General features: G+C 40.4%; 1 protein-coding gene across 5 annotated transcripts in view; it reads right to left on the minus strand.

Moving 5' to 3' along the window:
• The window catches only part of LOC122563897 (uncharacterized), a 150304-nt gene that overhangs the window by 34465 nt on the left and 99087 nt on the right, over positions 1-16752 (minus strand). For all 5 annotated transcript variants that reach the window (XM_087977206.1, XM_087977205.1, XM_087977209.1 and 2 more), the window contains 3 exons: positions 10649-10799; positions 9552-9756; positions 3098-3276 (listed from right to left, as the gene is read on the minus strand). In XM_087977206.1, the coding sequence (XP_087833332.1) occupies positions 3098-3276; positions 9552-9756; positions 10649-10799 (535 nt within the window). The remainder of the gene's footprint in view (positions 1-3097; positions 3277-9551; positions 9757-10648; positions 10800-16752) is intronic.

Here is a 16752-nt window from a genome sequence, read left to right on the forward strand (position 1 = left end):
CTATCCAACTCTTTCGTAAATGAATCCAGAGACTGGGCCTCCACTGCCCTCTGGGCAGAGCATTCCACACAGCCACCACTCTCTGGGTGAAGAAGTTTCTCCTCATCTCTGTCCTAAATGGTCTACCCGTATTTTTAAGCTGTGTCCTCTGGTTCGGCACTCACCCATCAGCGGAAACATGTTTCCTGCCTCCAGAGTGTCCAATCTTTTAATAATCTTATATGTCTCAATCATATCCCCTCTCAGTCTTCTAAACTCAAGGGTATACAAGCCCAGTCGCTCCAGTCTTTCAGTGTAAGGTAATCCCGCCATTCCAGGAATTGACCTCGTGAACCTACACTGCAATCCCTCAATAGCCAGAATGTCTTTCCTCAAATTTGGAGACCAGAACTGCACACAGTACTCCAGGTGTGGTCTCACCAGGGCCCTGTACAGCTGCAGAAGAACCCCTTTGCTTCTATACTCAATCCCTCACATTATGAAGACCAGCATGCTATTAGCCTTCTTCACTACCTGCTGTACCTGCATGCTTACCTTCATTGACTGGTGTACAAGAACACCCAGATCTCTCTGTACTGCCACTTTACCTAAATTGATTCCATTTAGGTAGTAATCTATCTTCCTGTTCTTGCCACCAAAGTGGATAACCATACATTTATCCACATTAAACTGCATCTGCCATGCATCTGACCACTTACCTAACTTGTCCAGGTCATCCTGTAATCTCCTAACATCCTCATCACATTTCCCCCTGCCACCCAGCTTAGTATCATCAGCAAATTTGCTAATGTTATTACTAATACCATCTTCCATATCATTAACATATATTGTAAAAAGCTGCGGTCCCAGTACTGATCCCTGCGGTACCCCACTGGTCACTGCCTGCCATTCTGAAATGGAGCCATTTATCACTACTCTTTGTTTCCTATCAGCCAACCAACTTTCAATCCAAGTTAGTACTTTGCCCCCAGTACCATGCGCCCTAATTTTGCTCACTAACCTCCTATGTGGGACTTTATCAAAAGCTTTCTGAAAGTCCAGGTACACTACATCTACTGGATCTCCCTCATCCATCTTCAGAGTTACATGCTCAAAAAATTCCAGAAAATTAGTCAAGCATGATTTCCCCTTCATATATCCATGCTGACTCTGACCTATCCTGTTACTACTATCCAGATGTGTCGTAATTTCATCCTTTATAATAGACTCCAGCATCTTTCCCACCACTGAGGTCAGACTAACTGGTCTATAACTTCCTGCTTTCTGTCTCCCACCTTTCTTAAAAAGTGGTACAACATTAGCCACCCTCCAATTTGCAGGAACTGATCCCAAACTTATCAAACTCTGGAAAATAATCACCAACGCATCCACGATTTCTCGAGCCACCTCCTTCAGTACCCTGGGCTGTAGACCGTCAGGCCCTGGGGACTTATCAACCTTCAGACCTAACAGTCTCTCCAACACCAATTCCTGGCAAATATAAATTCCCTTCAGTTCAGGTCCTTCAGCCACTGTTACCTCAGGGAGATTGCTTGTGTCTTCCCCAGTGAACACAGATCTGAAGTACCAATTCAATTCTTCTGCCATTTCTTTGTTCCCCATAATATATTCCCCTGTTTCTGTCTTCAAGGGCCCAATTTTAGTCTTAACCATTTTTTTGCCTTTCACATACCTAAAAAAACTTTTACTTTTCCTCCTTCATATTATTGGCCAGTTTACCTTCGTACCTCGTTTTTTCTCTGCATATTTCCTTCTTAGTAATCCTCTGTTGTTCTTTAAAAACAGCAAACAACCTACAGAATTCCAACATATATTCTGCCCTCGTCTGTCATTAGCCTTTATAAATTTGTTCAAATTTGACCATGCCTCTTAAGCAGTCTATAGCGCAACGTTTTAATAAATTTATCCGAAGTTAACAATCCATCAAACCTTCGCCCATGTTCAAATCATTAGGTTTCAATGTTGAAAAATGTTGCTTCTTATCTAGCTAGTATGATAACAGATGTGCTAAGGCCCACCTTGCCTTCACTTTGGTAAAGAAGTAACCCAGATTCACCTCATAACACCATTCTTCCACTGGTCAAAAGGCTTAGCTTCAGAGAGCAGGTGGGCTTTTGACTCAATCACTCCCTGCTACCAACATTAAACTCCAAACGATAACAGTATTTAAGCATAACTCAAGTTCACATTTTTATGTGAATGCTTTATTTTAGTTGGTCACATTCCATGCAAGTCATACTCACTACTAGCTCCCCATACTTATACAACTAATTCAAATTTTTTTTATATATTCAGAGATGTTCAAACCTTTTAATTCTTCATTTCTGTTCCCTCATTCTGTTGGGTTTTGGGCATTCTTTCATACTGCATTAGATGATAACAGGGACAAGCCTTGGAACTTTGACATGTTTATACCGCCTGTTAAATACTGGAAAGAAGTACTGAGCTGGAGTTGGGAGAGACCCCCTCTAGATTGCAAAAATAATCTTATCACAGACATCCCTTATCAAAATGTTTAAAATACTTTTATATTAAAATTTAAGATTTTTCTTCAGAAATCCAAGTAATAATCCTAGCTGGAAGCTTCACGTCACTCCCACTTTTGTCTTTTGATGTCAAGACAGATCTGACCTCAAAGTGGAAACTCCACTCCTAAGACAATGAGATCATAAGTGCAGGAATACCCAGTTGGCCCATCAAGGCAACATTGTCCCTGCTTCATCAATAAGATTATGGCTACTGTGACTGACCCCTTTAAATCCACTTTCTTGCCTGCCCCATATAACCTTGACTCCCTTGGGAATCACAAACCTGTAAACATAGTCTTTATTTTGAAGTTGACCTTGCTGCCAGATGGTGTCCATTTTTCCTCAGGGCGGCGGATATAGATTCTGCCTGCCCCATCTCTCTCAAGCCCCCCAACTCCCCCACTTACCATTCCCATTCTGGACAAGGTGGAAAACTAAGAACTGGCATATCCACAGCCTTATCTAGAGCTCAAGCCCTTTTTTCACAAAAGTGGCTTTTTATAGAAGTGAATTGCTAATCATCACTACACGAACATAAATGTATCTCCTGACATAAATTGAACAGTTACCTGTGTGTGTGGTAAAAGTCGAATCAACAAAGTACAGCAGGGAATTGTACGTTGGCGTTTGAACGATCTTGCACTAAGAGGAGTCTGTCCTGTTGACGGCATCCCTTGTTTTAGTTTGAGTTGGAATCCTCCAACATTTAACTCTCCATTTTCATTGAACAAGGAAACCATAGCATCGCCTAAAAAACCAAACAGTAATCAAATAAATAGTTGTCAGAATCTTGCAGGTTGTGTATTTCCCTTGCAGTTATAGTGTATGTTTGTGTAATAGTCAGAATTAACTGTATTTGACCAGATTAAAATAAACATTATGACTGCAATAACAATGTGACTACAATTCTAATCAAAGAAATACAGCTGTCTATACATAACTATAATTTTTGTAAATACCCATCTTTTTAACTGATTATTTCTTCTGAAAGTCTTTCTGAACAATTATTACCCAGGTTGTAAGTTTACTCGCTGAGCTGGTAGATTTGTTCTCAGATGTTTTATCACCATGCTGGGTAATATCATCAGTGAGCCTCTGATGAAGCACTGATGTTCTGTCCCACTTGCTTTTTGTGTGTTTTGGTCTGTTATGGTGGGTGATATCACTTCCGGTTCTTTTTCTGAGAAGTTGGTAAATGGGGTCCAAATCAATATTTTTGTCGATGGAGTTCTGGTTTGAATGCTAGGCCTCTAGGAATTCCTGTGCGTGTCTTTGTTTAGCCTGTCCCAAGATGGATGTATTGTCCCAGTCAAACTGGTGTCTCTCTTTGTCTGTGTGTATGGATACTAGTAATAGTTGGTAGTATACTAGAAAAAGACATCAATACTAAACAACAGTGGACCAAGACAAAGAAAAGACCAGCACTACCAGAAAAACTGGCCAAGCTCCTCACAGCAATAACACGGATAATTCAGAGACTGGGATAAAGAACCCGCCGGACCGACCATCCACAGACACAGAAAAAGCTGTCCTAGTACGAGAGATAAACTTCAACCACAGGGATACAGACAAAAAGAACTTCCTAGTAGCACTGGAATCCACCTTGAAAGACAACGGATTTACGGAAGAAATTCAGTAGACCATCAGACAGACAGTAACATCAACACTAAGCAGAAAGAAGGAAAATACCCTCAACACACTGGAAAGGAAAGCCCTGGAAGGACTCAGAAAAGACATAAGTATTGTAATCCTACCAGCAGACAAAGGGCGTATGACCATCATCCTGAACAGAACACAATACATTGCAAAAGCACACACACTACTCTCAGATATCGAAACCTACCAACATGTGGCGATGGACCAGTTTCCACAGCTAGAAAAACATAATACAACACCCGAGGAAACTTCACAAGATAGCAGGTGACATTAACAAGCTAGACCCCCAAAGAATAAAACCTGAAGGATCCTACACACCCCGTTTCTATAGATTATCAAACATACATAAACAAGGGGCTCCCTTCAGACCCATCATCTCACTTCCTAGTACACCGACATACAGTCTAGCAAAGGAATTGCAACGTAAACTGAAACACCTAGTAGAACACTAAAGCCATTCCATCCACTCCACCCAGGAATTCCTTAATATCATCAAACACACCAAAAGGTAGAGGTTGATGAGATCATGATTTCATTCAATGTGACGGTCCTATTCACATCAAAAAACATCACCCCAGCCAAAGAAACACTGGCCTCACTGCTAGATGAACTAAGGACACAAACACCTGACAGCACCAACTCCAACAGAAGGACAGCATCCTCAAACTAGTAGACCTGTGCCTCACAACCCACTTCACCACAACCATCTACAAACAAATCAATGGGACGCCTATAGGATTACCAATAAGAGCACTCTTTACAGAAGCAGTTAAGCAGAGATTAGAACAAACAGCCCTTCCCGCGATCCAGCCCAAGTTTTGGGTCCGCTATGTTGATGACACCTTTGTTGTCACGAAACACAACAAATTAGAACAAACCCACAAACACATAAACAACATTCTTACTGGTATAAAGTTCACCAAACAGGAAGAGAACAACAGCAGTCTACCCTTCCTAAAAGACATCACAGTAGAACAAAAAGCCAATGGAGAGCTGCAGACCAGCATCTACAGAAAAGCCACACACACTGACGAGATACTCAACTACAGGAGTAATCATCCCATTACCCACAAACAAAGCTGCATCAGGACATTATTTAAATGAGCCACAACACACTGCAGCACCCAGGAACTATGAGAAGCCAAGGAAAAACACCTATACAACATTTTCAAGAATGAGTACCTGATAAGCACAGTCTGCCCATTCCTACACAACAGACCTAAACAAGAAGACTCAACATGCCCAGAGATTCTAGCACACTGCCACACATTAAATATATCTCGGAGATGACGACCAGACTACTCCGGCCTCTAGGTATCATGGTAGCCCACAAACCTACTACCACACTGAAACAGCTCCTGATGAATTTAAAGAATTTAAAGCAGAATGAACGTCATATACAAAATACCCTGCAAGGACTGCAACAAACATTACATTGGACAGATGGGTAGGAAACTGGCCACCAGGATACATGAGCACCAACTAGCGACCAAAAGACATAACCATTTCTCACTAGTTTCCATACACACAGACAAAGAGTGACACCAGTTCAACTGGAACAATATATCCATTCTGGGACAGGCTAAACAAAGGCACGCACAAGAATTCCTAAAGGCTTAGCATTCAAACCAGAACTCCATCAACAAAAACATCGATCTGGACCCCATTTACCAACCTCTCACAAAAAGAACCGGAAGTGATATCACACACCACAATAGACCAAGACACATAAATGGCAAGTGAGACAGTGAGACAGAACACCAGTGCTTCACTGGAGGCTCACTGATGATGTTACCTAGCATGGTAATGAAACATCTGAGAACAAATCTACCAGTTCAGCAAGCAAACTTACAACCTGATCCATAACCCGAGTTACAAATCTTCTCTAAAATTGCAAATTATTCCCCAGTCAAGAGGACCGATTGCCTTTTCTTAGGACTGGAACAATGCTGCATTGTACAGATCACAAATAGATGAAAATATTAGTTTGGAAAATTGACATTTTGATGAATTATGTCATGAACCAAAATCATACCACTTGTGCTACAGAGCTTTATAGCTGCAACAAAATGATCACCAGAAGATGATGTCTTTAAGTTGACATCTAGGCATGGAATTCGTGGGTATGGAGTATTATGTTGCTTTCCGGAATGCCAGTTCCCTGCTCCACCCTATGCACAGGTCTATTGTTAGAGAACAAATGGAATTTTCCAATCACCTTCCAAGTTCCTGGAGGCATTCCTGGGAAACAGTATCGCTCCCTGGAGGTTGCTCCCAGTAGTTTTCCCTTTCTTCAGATGCAGCTGCAATTCATTCCATGGAACAGCTCTCCAGTAGATATCAGCCACTGAAGCCATTTTAAAATTTGAAGTTAAAATTGAAGAGAGAGTGCTTCCATCTTGTGGTGACCTAGAAAGGCAGTCTGCTGTTTCTTCAGTGTTGCAAAGCTTCCTATTGGCGCTTACTTTTGAGAGCCTGGCTGCTGACCTTCTTTTGAACCCTCTGGCCGGTAATTGGCCACATTGTAGAAAATGAGAACAGAGTAAACTGCCCCACAGTACAGGTTCCTGAACCCCATATGTGCCTGGTAACAGGATCCTGGAGCCTGTGGGGAAAGTTCTGACCATAATGTATGTAAAACCTACATATAATCTATAAAAAAACAACAGATTGACCAGTCATCCGCCTTGTGAAAATTAACTCATCAATTATCTTTATCTACTTAATTACTGAGCTAGAAATGGGTTCGCTGGTTTTAATAAATACCAATTGTGACAGACTTAGTTAATGATATTTAGTGGAAGTCCGGAAGCTTATTTGTTACTAAAAGCTTACTTAAAAGGGTAAACCCTTTAATACAAATATTAAAATGCTAGAATCTCACATAGAGTCACCACATTTCAGAAGTTATAAAGGAGACAGCTTACAGGAATAGTAAGCTTCAGGTTCAAACAGCTTCCCTTTACACTACCATAGATGATTCAACTGCACATTAACAAAGTAAAACATAATTTTGTTGAAGGAATGGTAACATTAACAAAAATGGGGATTGACCATGTTAAGATTTTTTTGTTTCTTTCATGAGGCCACTGCTGTTTGTCATTTTTATAAATAACCTGGATGAGGGCGTATTAGGATAGGGTGGTAAATTTGTGGATGACACTAAAGTCGGTGGAGTTGGGGACAATGTGGAGGAATGTTGCAGGTTACAGAGGGACATAGATAAGCTGCAAAGCTGGGCTGAGAGGTGGCAAATGGAGTTTAATGCGGAAAAGTGTGAGGTGATTTACTTTGGAAGGAGTAGCAGGAATACAGAGTACTGGGTTAATGGTAAGATTCTTAGTAGTGTGGATGAGCATAGATGCATAGATGCCTGAAAGTGTCCACCCAGGTTGATAGGGTTGTTAAGAAGGCGCACAGTGTGTTCGCTTTTATTGGTAGAGGGACTGAGTTTCGGAGCCATGGGATAATGTTGCAGCTGTACAAAACTCTGGTGCAGCTGCTTTTGGAGTATTACATACAGTTCTGGTCAGTGCATTATAGGAAGGATGTGGAAGCATTGGAAAGGGTGCAGAGGAGATTTTCTAGGATGTTGCCTGATATGGAGGAAAACTGAGGGACTTGAGGCTGTTTTCGTTCGAGAGAAGAAGACTAAGAGGTGACTTAATAGAGACATACAAGATAGTCAGAGGATCAGGTAGGGTGGATAGTAAGAGTCTTTTTCCTCAAATGGTCATGGCTATCATGAGGATACACAGCTTTAAGTTGTAGGGTGATAGATATAGGACAAATGTTAGAGGTCGTTTCTTTACTCAGAGTGTAGTAGGGGTGTGGAACGCCCTGCCTGCAACAGTAGTAGACGCGCCAACTTTAAGGGCATTTAAATGGTCATTGGATAAACATATGGATGATAATGGAATAGTGTAGGTTAGATGGGCTTCAGATTGATTTCACAAGTTCGCGCAACATTGAAGGCTGAAGGGCCTGTACAGTACTGTAATGTTCTATGGAACCTAGACAGGTGACAAATGTGGCAAGACCAGCATTTATTGTCCATCCCCAATTGTCCTTGAACTGAGGATTTTTAGGTCATTTCAGAGGACATCCACTTTACTGTCACAAGTCTGGAATCATAAGTAGAGCTGGCTAGGTAAGAATGACAGATTTCCTTCCCTAAATGATACAAGTGAATGAAGAAGGTATTTAAATTTCATCAACAGTGAAACTACTTTTCACCTTTTCTTCCCCTTTTTATTAATTTTGTTTAAATCCCACAAGCTGCCGCAGTGGGATCTGAACACACTGCCTCTCACATTAGCTTGGGTGTTTAGATTACTAGTCCAATGATATTACCACTCTGTCACTATTTCTCCTATCGACACCTCACAATTGAAATAAAGTTAGAAAATGTTGGAAATTCACAGTGATTCCATCACCATCCAAAAATGTTATATTTTATCACTTTACAAATGCTAATAAACCTGTTTTAATGTGAGACACTTTGTTTTAATTCCAGAATTCCAACATTTCTGAGTTTTGGATCCAAGAGGTCTCCTATGAATATTTCAGACTGTGAACATGATAGGAGAAAAGACTGCAGTCTGAGCAAGAGACGTATTTGTATTTTCCCTTTTCAAGAATACATGTGGATAGGGGTTAAAAGCTAATTTCAATTCTGGTCAATATACGTTAGTGGCACAGTGGTCTACTGTGAACATCTTGGAACAGCCATTAAACACCTCAGCATTTCAGGTAAAGAAAGGGAGGTGTTTCTCAATCTAAGTGCAGCTAGCCAGCCACCATTGAAAGGAACTGTAACAAATTAGAGAACCTCAACGAGAGGTTGGTTGCAACACAAAGGTATGTTTGATTAGAATAATCAACCTAAATCAGTTTTGGAAAAGCAAAGGGTATGTTTACAAGTTACTTGCACTCATAGCCAGATAAGTTTTTACAATCCCTAATTAATCCCTGGAGGATCCTCCCTGCCCCTGCAAAAATAAGGTAAAACTTGTTCTACGGTTGCAGAATATTTGTAAATTTCAACAGTGGTGGTTTGGCAAGGGACTATTTGGGCATTGCATTTTTGAGTTTCTTATTAACCAACATTATGGGAATTTGAGTAGAAATTACTGTCCCCCATGATATGGTACAAACCTGTGAAATCGTCAGATCAGCTTCCAATATAGTAAGCTTTTTAAGCTTAAGCATTTGTAAAAATATCTTGGGGATAAATGATAATCTTTGATTAAGTACATTTTTCCATATTATATTTCATTCTTTTAAAACAAAAATCTCCTTATTTTGTTTAAATTCTTTTCAACTGAGTGAAATAATCACCAAATGTAGAAATTTATTTTCACTTACCAATAATGACCAGGTCACCAGTATCGAAATTGATTGTGTACACTCTAAGCAAAACGAACACATTGGGATCTAGTGTTTCTTTGCCCTTCACATTTATAGTCATGCAATAATGGAACTCCGGGCACCTTGCTGGACTATTGAGTACTGGGAAAGCTGAGATATCAGGGAGATCACTGTGGCCTGAATGCAGTATTCGTCCAATCACCTTAAAAAGGAAAATGAAGAAAATGTCAAAACGTGATGGAATCATGCCAATGGAGCCAAATCCACACTCTCTATGTCTCCATCCTTTTCTCTCTTAACAAAACTCATTCCTGAACTAAGGTTCTGCAGAAACTGCTTTGCTTCCACTCGCTCACCTCCACGTCAAACTTCAAATCCTTATCAACCACATGGCCTATTACAACTGAGTCCAATCCTGAGTTCACTGAACACCTTCACACTTGCACTTCCAACACTGAACATATTAGTGGTCATGAGTGTGGTGTCAATTCAGAGGTATTGAGGTCATCTGTAGAACCACAATATAGATAAGCTAACTCACCAGAGACTGAGGAGCAAACTTTCTCCTTACGCAGACAGGACTACCATCGCTCAATAGAATTCAATATCAATAGGATGTAACTAAAATGAAAACTGAATCCTGGAGTGGACCACTACACAGAATAAGAAAAAAGATTAGACCACTGTTTCTTAATGGGATCATTGAAAGTCGCTGTAGGAAGATAACCAGTAACTTATTTAATGCTGTTTGTGAAGTAAGACAAGTGTAATTGCTCTCGATTAGCAATATCAATCCTCTCCAATAACATTCTCATGTCCCCATAAGTGACCCATCCTCTTCTTGCAATCTGTGGATATTCTTCCCCTTCTCCCACTTCGCTGGAGCCCATTAGCAATGCTGACATGATAACAAATTACTGTTTGAATGCAAAAGAGGCCCAGTCATCAGAATGACTTGGGCCTTTTAGGGTGATATTATTGTAATCACACTGTCCACTGCTCGCCAAAGTTGAAAATTAACCTGAGGTTTTGCAAGTATATCCCATTCATTCACTCATTATATCAAAATTCAGTAAGCTTTCTCTATGTCTTACCTTGGTGATGGTTGCATTGTCTGGGATATAACGTATTGCGTCAATGTACAGATCAAAAGGCTCATTTACCATTGTTGGATATGGTAATGCAATAGCTTGATTATGGGCAACCCATGGCGCAGTAAGAAAGTGTTCATCAGATTTCAAAACTCTGGCAAGATCAAAGCAGACAAGTTCAGAGAAATATGCATTATAAAATTGTTCTTACAAATATTTTGCTACAAGGAAAGAGAGAGAGACAAAGACAGAGAAAAATAAAGACTTTTGCTATCCAATTTCCTTTTGTCTTCATTGCTAGTAAAGCAAATTGTGACATTGTGAGTTCATGAAAAAGGCGATATAAATGCATATTGAATCTTCCTACAACTTAAGTAGGGTTCCTGATATCTTATTGTAGTGATTAGAGTGGTATAGATTGTCAATATCCCCATACTCTGTTACTTCATGGTCATTTAGCAAATGTGCAAATAGATTAGTATGAAACAGAAGATTTTCAATTCTTCCTCCTTCCCCTCACCCCTCATGATGGTATGACTTCTTTTCACATGACCTAGATCCAACTTGTTCTCACCTGGCATTTGTAATCTTTAGTAGGTATAACCAGCATGGCAGATATAAATAGAAATATTGGATTGTTTTCTCTTGCATAATTCAAGGAAATCTAGTTCCTGAAGCACCCTCATCTTCACAGATAAAAATTAAAATCACACATTAGCAGGTTATAGTCCAACAGGTTTATTTGGAAGCACTAGCTTTCGGAGTGCTGTTCCTTCATCAGGCAGCTGTGAAATAGGATCATAAGACGCAGAATTCTGTGTCATGTTCCTGTTTCACAGCTACCTGATTAAGGAGTAGCACTCTGAAAGCTAGTGCTTCCAAATAAACCTGTTTGGACTATAACCTGGTGATGTATGATTTTTAACTTTGTCCACCCCAGTCCAACACCAGCTCCTCCACATCACAGATAATGATCATAAACGCAATAATGGTTGATTTGATAATTCTCAACTCCACTTTTCTATCTTTTCTATAAACTTGATTCCTTTGCTGATTAAAAAAAACTATCTTGGTCTTGAATGCACTTAAGGAGCCAGCCTCAACTGCCCTCTGCGGTGTAGAATTCCACAGATTCATCAATCCAGGGGATAAGAAATTCCTCATTTATGTCTTAAATATGCAACCACTTATTCTGAGATTTCACCTTCTGGTCCTAGACTCTCCCACAAGGGGAAACAACCTTTTTGCATCTACCCTTTGAAGTCCCTTAGGAATCTTGCATGTTTCAATAAGGTCACTTCTCATTCTTCTAAATTTCAGTCAGTCAGCCCAAACTACTCAGCCTCTCCTCATAAGACTGTCCCTCCACACCTGATGCCAGTTAATTCAGTGCAGTCTGGAATGCAAACAGTGTCTTTTTAGTCCATAAGGTTCAACAACTCACAGCAAGCTGAGGAATCAGACAAGTCACACATACAGATATTTGGAAAGGCAAGGATTGATTAGGGATAGTCAACATGGCATTGTGTGTGGGAAATCATGTCTCACAAACTTGATCGAGTTTTTTGAAAAAGTAACAAAGAGGATTGATGAGGCAGAGCAGTAGATGTAATCTATATGGACTTCAGTAAGGTGTTCAACAAGGTTCCCCATGGTAGACTGGTTAGCAAGGTTAGATTTCATGGAATACAGGGTAATCTAGCCAGTTGAATATAGAACTGGCTTGAAGGTAGAAGACAGAAATTGGTGGTGAAGCGTTGCTTTTCAGATTGGAGGCCTGTGACCAGTGGTGTGCCATAAGGATCGGTGCTAGGTCCACTGCTTTTCACCATTTATAGAAATCATGGATCATAGAATCCCCACAATGTGAAAACAGGCCATTTGGCCAAACAAGTCCACGTTGTGGGGATTCTATGATCCATGATTTCTATAAATGATGAAATGATGAAATTAATGGAAAAGATTCTTACCGACAGGATTTACTTGCATTTGGAAAAGAATGGACATTAGAATATAATCCCTCCAGTGTGAAAACAGGCCCTTCGGCCCAACAAGTCCACACCAACCCTCCGAAGAGTAACTTACCCAGACACATTCCTCTACCCTATTACACTATATTTACTCCAGACCAATGCACCTAACCTACAATCCTGAACACTCTGGGCAATTTAGCATGGCCAATCCATCTAGCCTGCACTTCTTTGGACTGTGGGAGGAAACCCACGCAGGCACAGGGAGAATGTGCAAACTCCACACACACACAGTCACCCAAGGCTGGAATTGAACCAAGGTCCCTTGTGCTGTGAGGTAGCAGTGCTAACCACTGAGCCACCATGCCACCCACAGGATTAAGGATAGTCAGAATGGATTTGTGTGGGGAGGTTTTGTCTCACAAACGTGATTGGGTTTTTCAAGGAGTGGCAAAGATGATTGATGAAGGTAGGATGTAGTCTAAATGAACTTCAGGCTGGTCCAGAAGATTAAGTCATTTGAGATCAATAGTGAGTTTGTAAGTTGGATACAAAATTGGTTTGGTCATAGAAGACAGAGGATAGTTGTGGAGGCATTTTTTTTGACTGAAGGTCTGTGACCAGTGGTGTTCTGCAAGGATGAATGTGGGACCTCTGTTGTTTGTAATACTTATATATGATTTGGGTGAAAATGTAGGTGATCTGATTAGTAAGTTTGCAGATGACACGAAAATTGGAATTGAGGATAGTGATGAAGGTTGTCAAATGATACAGCAGGATATAAATCATTTGGAAAGTTAAGTGGAGAAACAGTAGATGGAGTTTATTCCGGCAAGTGTGAGGTGAGGGTGCAAAAGAGGTGCACCAGGAAGTCATCTGGATTGGAGTGTAATAACTTTTAGGAGAGGTTGAATAAACTTGGACTGTTTTCACTAGACCATTGGAGGCTGAGGGGTGATCTGATAAGTCTTTTAAGTTATGAGAGGCGTGGATAGGATGGATAGTTGGAGTCTTTCTCTTACGGTTGAAATGTCAAAGACTATGGGGGGATGAGTTTAAGGTGAATGGGGGAAAGTTTAAAGGAGATGTGTGAAGCAATGTTCTTTTTGCTTGGAGGGTGGTTGGTGCCCAGAATGCACCGCTGGGAAGATGGTAGAACCAGATACAATAGCAATGTTTAAGAGGGATTCAGACAGATAGGTGAACTGGTAGGGAACACAGGAATGTAGACCATTTGCAGATAGAAGGGATTAGTTTAGATTGGTATCATGGTCAGAGCAGATATGGTGGCCGTAGGACCTGTTTGTGTGCTGCACTGTTCTATATTCTATGTTCTAAAACTGTTTGTACCATTATTATTGCAAAACACTTCCGAAGATATCAAAATATAATTTGACTTTATGATGCTTGAAGCTAGAAATTAGGTGGAATTTTACACATGGTACTCCATTCCTGATGACAGAATTACAATTAGGCAGCTCTTTTACTTTCATATCAGGACCCAGGACCACGTACAAATTTAGAGGGTCGGCAGCAGGTAGGTAAAACACGTACAATTACATGATGGGTTTCCATTGAACAATCACATCATCAGTTGACATTTCAGCAGGTCAGACCATGCTATAAAAAAGCCACCAGGACAAGCAGCAAAGCTCTGCCTTTAAACATATATGACTCACTTTTGCTGTAAATATTTCCAGAAAAAAAAACATTTTTGAAGAGAATAACTCCAGGTAACAGCAATAACACTGGCGAGTGTATAGCAGAGTCACACAGACTAGCACCATCTGGATGCAATTGCTGCTCTGTACTGAGTCAACTGATCTGAGATAAGATGAAGGAAGGGATGTCAAATTGTCTTCTGAAACAATTGAATAAGGAAGGGAACCAATTCAAGCAAAAATCCTACTCCTGAAGACTATCTGTTGACCCTCCCATTCTTGTGAATGTATCACTGAGCACGTGGAGATCGGTCCAAACTCAATCATGATTAAATGTCTGCCAGCATACACTGCTGGATTTCTGAAGAAGGGCTTATGCCCGATACGTCGATTCTCCTGCTCTTTGGGTGCTGCCTGGCCTGCTGTGTTTTTCCAGCACCACATTTTTCAACTCTGGTCTCCAGCATCTGCAGTCCTCACTTTCTCCTGCCAGCATACACTGCCTAAGCATATCAATCAAGAACTGTAATTTGGGAAAGATATCAGGGACTGTCTATGTCTGTATTCCACAATACTTTAGGAGATCTAAGAAAGGAGAAAGAGATAGTGGAATTGGGTGGAGAGCAATAAACAAAAGCAATACTAAAATTGCATGTCTACATTGAACTTACAAGTCCTAAACCCCCAGTAGGGAACCATGTTAAAAGAGTTAGGGGGTATGGGCATTCAGAAATACAGGTACAGTATCATCACTATTAGAGTACTGATTCTTCTTTCTGTTCTCTTGTCAAGCATGCATTCTAGTTGGGAGCACAAAGCGAACATGCTTGCCCTTAGGTCTCACTGCAGAGACTGTCTTCGTATTTCAGGATGAACAGTGGAAAATTGAAGCAGAGAATGCATGCATTAATTGGACTTTGAAATGCATTTCTATTTTTCTATTTTTTATAAAGGAAAGACACAAACTGAAGGAGTCATAATATTCGAATAGATTCCCCCCCACCATTGATAGTGCAGGAAAAGTACCATTCACAGCGTAAATAGCATGCAAATAATACATCCCTCATTGGACAGATATACATGGATATACATTCAAGCACACTCTTATTTGAGGTAATCTTTTAGGTTTACACAAGAAAGACTGAGAAAACTTGCTAAATTTGTATGTTAGCATTATTTAAAGAAAAAAGCATTTCAAAACTAGGCTGAATCCTATTTATTCAATATAGTATCACCCCAGGTAAGGAAGTATTTATATGAGCCTGCAATGCTAATGAACCACAGGTCTCTGATGTCTAATTGACAGCTATACTTTTGCACCAGCAAGTAGCAGCGTGAAGCATGATTTCAAGTGAGTGCTTCAAATGGCAATCTTTTAAGCTATACCGTGAGCCAAATTGATAAACAGAAATGTATTTATACACTGCAGTCATATTTTGCACATTTAACTGCTGAACCTTTATTTAGTCATAGAATTAAACAGCACAGAAATAGACCCCTTAGTCCAAATCATCCATATCAACTAAATATCCTAAACTGATCTAGTCCCATTTGTCAGCATTTGCTCCATGTCCCTCTAAACCCTTTCTATTCATGTACCCATCCAGTTGCCTTCTAAATGTAATTGTACCAGCCTCCATCACTTCCTCTGGCAGCTCAAACCAAACACGCACTACCCTCTGCATGAAAATGTTGCCCCTCAGGTCCCTTTTAAATCTTTCCTCTCTCACCTTAAGCCCATGATCTCAATTTTTGGATTTCCCTACCTTGGAAATTTTATTGTCATACTGGATGTAGGTTTGCTAGCTGAGCTGGAAAGTTCATTTTCAGACGTTTCATCACCATACTAGGTAACATCTTCAGTGAGCCTCTGGATGAAGTACTGCTGACAGTTCCTGCTTTCTATTTATATGTTTGAGTTTCTTTGGATTGGTGATATCATTTCCTGTGGTGATGTCATTTCCTGTCATTTTTCTCAGGGAATGGTAAATGCGGTCCAAGTCAATGTGTTTGTTGATAGAGTTCCAGTTGGAATGTCATGCTTCCACGAATTCTCGTGCATGTCTCTGTTTGGCTTGACATAGGATGGATGTGTTGTTCCAGCCGAAGTGGTGTCCTTCCTCATCAGTATGTAAGGATATCAGTAAGAGAAGGTCATGTCGTTTTGTTGCTAGTTGATGTTCATGTATTCTGACAGCTAGTTTTCTGCCTGTTTGTCCAATATAGTGTTTGTTACAGTTCTTGCACGGTATTTTGTAAATGACATTAGTTTTGCTTGTTGTCTGTATAGGGTCTTTCAAGTTCATTAGCTGCTGTTTTAGTGTGTTGGTGGGTTTGTGCGCACCATGATGCCAAGGGGTCTGAGTAGACTGGCAGTCATTTCCATGATGTCTTTGATGTAGGGGAGAGTGGCTAGGGTTTCTGGATGCGTTTTGTCTGCTTGTTTGGGTTTGTTGTTTAGAAATTGGCAGACTGT

This window comes from Chiloscyllium plagiosum, unplaced genomic scaffold, assembly GCF_037043375.1.
Source record: "Chiloscyllium plagiosum isolate Xiang-an unplaced genomic scaffold, Cpla_swu_hap1 HiC_scaffold_31, whole genome shotgun sequence".
Classification (NCBI taxonomy): Eukaryota; Metazoa; Chordata; class Chondrichthyes; order Orectolobiformes; family Hemiscylliidae; genus Chiloscyllium; species Chiloscyllium plagiosum.